This window comes from Panicum virgatum, chromosome 3N, assembly GCF_016808335.1.
Source record: "Panicum virgatum strain AP13 chromosome 3N, P.virgatum_v5, whole genome shotgun sequence".
NCBI lineage: Eukaryota > Viridiplantae > Streptophyta > Magnoliopsida > Poales > Poaceae > Panicum > Panicum virgatum.
The window spans coordinates 31,174,793-31,180,260 of record NC_053147.1 but is presented as its reverse complement, the minus strand read 5'-3'; the positions used below and the strand labels follow the sequence as shown (position 1 = coordinate 31,180,260).

The 5,468-nt window shown below is 50.1% G+C and overlaps 1 protein-coding gene across 1 annotated transcript; it reads right to left on the bottom strand.

The window, feature by feature from the left end:
• Positions 1-218: 218 nt before the first annotated feature.
• LOC120665681 (lichenase-2-like) lies at positions 219-4,807 on the bottom strand. The gene is made up of 2 exons (XM_039945307.1): positions 4,606-4,807; positions 219-1,552 (listed from the first exon to the last, which is right to left on the bottom strand). The coding sequence occupies exons 1-2, from the start codon at positions 4,676-4,678 to the stop codon at positions 621-623; spliced, it is 1,005 nt and encodes a 334-aa protein (XP_039801241.1). The 5' UTR covers positions 4,679-4,807; the 3' UTR covers positions 219-620.
• Between the last annotated feature and the right edge of the window lie 661 nt (positions 4,808-5,468).

Genomic DNA, 5,468 nt, shown 5'->3' with positions numbered 1-5,468 from the left:
CGGCCGCTTTCGCGCGGCGCACGGCGGTGGCCGCACTGACCGGGCCACGTCGATGTGCCACGCGTCTGGCCGCCACGGATGGCTCCACGCCGGCGCCGCGCTGGACCACCTCGCCATTTAATTATTTACCGGGTCGCGAGACCATGCACATGCAACGATCAGTAACAGTAATATTTGTGCAACAATGAGACCTCCCTCTGTGAATGAAGTAGTAGTCGTCCATATAAAAGAGGTAGATACCTCAAATAAGCAAACCGTATATTTATTTTTTTATACGGTGCGTAATGTACATACAATTGGTGTACGTATATATATCTGCGTCTTATCCACCCACAACCTCTATATACTAGTAGCTGTATACGAAGGGAGATCAATTTGACGATGTACCGTATTTTACCTATGGTACATACGTCTCCTCTCGGCGTGCGTATAAACATACGTACGTAGAAATACAATACTCACTCACGGCGTACGCATCTGGGAGCACCGTACCATTTGACGCTACCTCCCAGCGGTCGCAAAGCAGCAAGCCCCAGTATACAATAATTAATTAATCTACATGTACGTATACGTATCACGTATCGGCGGCAATACGTACGTATACGTGTGGTTCCATCCGCTCAGAAGCTGATGGGGTAGACGTGCTGCATGTTGGGGTAGAAGAGCCCCCAGTTCTGCTCCACGCCGCTCTCCTTCTGGTCCTCGTTGAACATGGAGAAGAGGTAGGTCTCGATGCCGCCCGGGTGCCGCGGCGTCCCCCTGCCGACGTGGTTGATCAGGTACTGGTTGTACACCCTCGCGTTCGCGGGCGTCGCCGCCTGGCCGCCGCCCGACGGCCACCCGCTCTCCGACACCACCAGCGGCACGCCGGCGCCGCCGTGCCGCCCCATAGCGAAGTAGAACGCGTCCACCGTCGTGTCGAACAGGTTCTGGTACCCGTACGCGCCGTCCTGCACCACCGTCCCCGGTGCCGTGAAGAGCGCGTAGCTCATGTCCATGGCGCTCGGGTTGTAGGCCCACGCCAGGTACGGGTAGATGTTGGCCATCAGCGGCGACCCGGTGCGGGCCAGGAACTGAAGGACCGGGCCCATGTACCCCTGCGCCTCGCCGGTGAACTCCGCGGCGGAGGGCGGGCTGTACACGCCGAGGATGGCCTGCGACACCGACGTGGTCACCTTGATGTGGCCCAGCCCGGCCGCCGCCAGCGCCGCGTGCACGTTCTCCATGGCCGGCGCCAGGCCCTGCGCCGCGCCGCCGGCGACCTCGTTGCCCACGCAGACGTAGCGGAAGGACACGGACGGGTACGCCTGGATGTTGTTGCGCACCCAGGACGCCGCCGCGGCCGGGCTGGCGGCGAGGCTGGAGAGCACGTCGTTGGGGGCGCCGACGGCGACGCTGATGCCCGTGCCGCCCACGGCCTGCAGCGCGCCCTGGTCCGGCGCGTACAGCCGCATCGCCGAGATGCCGTTGGACTTGTACATGCTGATCACCGTGCTCGCCGGCGGCAGGTTGTTGCCGCTCATGCCGTAGCACACACCGATGGACTCGGCACCTGCACACCACGGTAAATTTCTTAATTAGTATTATTCACCGTCGTCGTCCTCGATAATACTCTAGTTTTTTTTAACTTTTACTCAACTATACTTATGAATTTACGATGAAATAAAAAATACCAAGAAATAAACAAAAGAAGTGGAAGAAAGTGTGCACACATAAAACAACAAGGTCGGCGGTCGGATGCGATGCATCATGTTGAAACACAACTGCAGCCTTTTGACCTGACGTTGGGAATCCACACAATTTTCTATCCCCAGAAAGCGACATTTAACTGAAAATTTGGATGCATGCATGGAGGATGCTCACGCATGCATCTCCTAAACCTTGCTTCCTACCTGCTGCTCTCTCTATCCGGAGAGGACTCTTTGCTCTTTGGTACGGTGATGTTACGTGAAACTGAAACCAATTCTTTTTGTTTTTTTCGTTGGTTTACAGCGAGTCTCACTCAGTTGTTGTCAAATGGATTGAATTAAACTAATTCACGAGGACACACTGCCGAGGAATATATATTTTGCCGGCGGCCGGCAGCTTGCTTTGTATTGACCGGGTTGTCGCTGCGTGCAAGAAACTATATACTCCAGTGGGAAGAAGTGGCTTATATTTGCTCGTGACCAGACCTTAAACAACGGGATAAACTTTGACCTGTCCAGTGGAACTTTTGAGCTAGGTAGCCCGGCCCCTTTATTTCTTCATTCCTTGGTTCACGCCCTAGTTCTACTTGAACTTTGGCTTGGCAGATAACTTTGCTGAAAATATGCTGGGTAGCAGGTAAAGTTATTCTAGTTTATCCGTTTGAAAAATGGTAAAAGATATTTAACAGGCGCGCAAGTACACGGCCACGGCCACGAGAGTCAACTTAGGAAATGGACTTGGAATATGTTCAAGGGGTAGAGAGAGAGAGAGAGAGAGAGAGAGAGAGAGAGAGAGAGAGAGAGAGAGAGAGAGAGGACCACATGCTAGAGAGAGATGCCGGATGTGGGGATAAAGCTCTTGGTCCAACGTCCGCACCACAACCGTTGGATAGTCCACGTATGATCGATGTGGATCGCCAAAGCCGTTAGCTAGCTTTGCCGTGCATGCCACCATCCATCATGCCTGCCCAACGGCCTGGGTCTCTCTCGCACACGCACATACATGCGTGTGCTACAAGCTAATTACCTGCCTATATATCTAACTAATCGCCATGACACATTTGTGTTGTGTGTGTGTGTGTGTGTGTGTGTACACATATATATTCCCTTTCAGCGATTCGGTAGAGCTCCTGCCTCTTTTCGCGAGAAAAGATTGATGTGGTCTGCTCTAGTACTGCAGCTGACAATGCATCCCTGACCAAGACCGAGAGACCACTCAGACAGCTCCATCCTCCATGCAAGCGCAGACCAGCAACCTTATGATTTTCATACTTGTTAAATCTTGTATTAATTCCATCTAATAATCTTCCAGGTGATGACTGATGAGTTGGTTACGATGGATAGCCAAGCAAGACCAGCAGCATTAACTCGATCATCCTGCACGCCACCAGCCGCTAGCTAGCTAATCAGCAAGCTTGAAGAATGGAGCAGCTGCCGTAGGATCGGAGTAGCCCGCGCGCCGGCCGGCCGGTGCGGCATCATGCGTCGCCGCCGTTGACAAAGCGTCAAGTGAGGCGACGACGACGGCCGGCGAACCGCCGGTGGAGTGGTGGAGAAGGAGAACGACGCGACGGAAAAGGATGGCGGCGGGTATGCTGCTTTGGTTGATTGGCGCTCCTGCGCAGAGTGGTTGCACCGAATTCTCGTCGAATCATCGGCGAACTGCTGAGCGATTGGAGGAGTGGTAGGGCTAGCTCGCGTCAACAAAAGGCTGCTTGGTGCTCATGCATGCATGCATCCATGGCGAAGCTAATAAAGCAAGCTAGCTACCGTAGGTTAATTTGCATGTATCCGAGCGAGACACTGATCGAGAGAAAGATAGAAATTGAAGACAGAGACAAGTCGTCTGATCGAGTTGATAATCCTGTTGATTGATCGTTTCAGAGAAAATTAAAGATGGTGTTAGGAGACAACTAGTAGCTCGTTAGCGAGCTAACTAAAGTGACGTGTGCGTGGTCACCGAACAAAGGCAGACTTCATCTGCAAGCTTGTTGCATGCAGACATGACCCAGCAGGGCACAGTAACTTTACTAGTAGCTACTAGCCTCCATATTTCTCCATCACCTTTATTTTGCGGTTTAGATACTAGCTAGCCGGCCAGAAACATCCTTTTCAAGGTTATTTTGATTAAGATATTGATTCGGAGAAGAAGCATCTATTCTTAAGATATTGCTTTTTGTCAATTTGCTGTCTGTAGAAAAAAATTTACTGCTAAGATATATATACATCTACCCATGCTGTAAAAAAATATTTTGTTACCATGAATTCAGTTTTGAAGTCCGCATACAAACACAGCAGAAACAAGTTTTGCAAGCAAAGAAAAAATATCGTTAACATTTTTTTGACGAGTTCGCAGTCAAAATCTGCAGGTTTCTTGATTTTCTTTAAGAAAAAAGTGACTGATGCGAAAAAAAAAGTTTTCCAAACTACTGTTCCATTGCTGCAGGAGTGATCAACGGAGAGTGAAATAGACCCTGTTTACCCCGTGACATATATATATATATCTAGACAGAATAAAAGCCGGAAGAAAGCGACGGGCACCAAAAAGACGGGCGGTCTCGACGGCTAAAGGAAAGGCCTACATCCTTGCATGACGTTGTTGATCAGAGAGAGATGTGTGACTGTGTGCACTTCTCTATCTCCTATATTATCTTTGCTCACTCCATTCCATGGCTACGTAACCAAACTATTAATCAAACCTGAATTAACTTAACTATTACTATTTGCTGCTTCCGCTCTGAAGGGACTCTCTACCTCCTATTCCGTGCATAACAAAAACACGCCCTACCTAATCAAACTTTTTTCAACATGCATGCAAACGAGAGAGAGAGAGAGAGAGAGAGAGAGAGAGAGAGAGAGAGAGAGAGAGAGAGAGAGAGAGAGAGAGAGAGAGAGAGAGAGAGAGAGAGGTAATCACTTTGTGGGATGGATGCAAAGACCCCGAGGAGAAATGCCATGGCGAACATGGAGGCTACACCTTGCCTTGCCATTCTCTCCCTATCTCTCTACCTAGCTATAGCCACCTCTCCCTGTCTTTTCGTGGCTATGCTAACACGTCTCTCCACACCAAGCTAAGACTCTCTTGTGCAAGCTAGCTGAAGCTTTGTTTCCTTGCTGAAACAACCGGTGGCCGCAGGCTCCTTTATATAGATGCCGAGGATCGGAGCTGAGGAGGCGGACAGGACGGTTCGGTCCAATCCACTTGAAATTTGCGTACGTCGTCTCTCCTCCCGGCAGCCAACACTAGTTTAGCCTATTCCAATTGACGACCCGTTTGATGGCGTCACGAGTCCCACAGTGTTCGGTAGCCAGAGGTTATCCGGTACACTAGGTTGTTGTGACTTGTGACTAGGGGGTTTCTCATCACACCAAACAACTTTTGAAAAAACAAGTTTAAATTTTTGGCGGCATGATGTTGGGCGAAAGGGAGGTTCTTAGGTCAACATACGAGGGGCGAGGACGCGGCGCGCTGAACCGGTGTCGCCAACGTAACTTGGTCGGTGCAGGTGCACGTCTTACTCAGGGAAAACATTCGGCGTGTCGGGGTTTTTACGACATTTTTCTAAGTTGTAGAAGTTGACATGGCTTACCTATGTATGACTTCTTTACGTGGGAAACTTAGATTTTGACGCAACTGTTGCTGCATATCTTTCTGTATGAGGTCATCTAGATATTTTCACGCACAATCGCGATCAAATCTATAAAGGTAAGAATTTAGCCGGTTATGTCGTCCTCGTGGCATCTACCTTTTTTTTTGTTCTCCTATATTTGTCAGTGAAC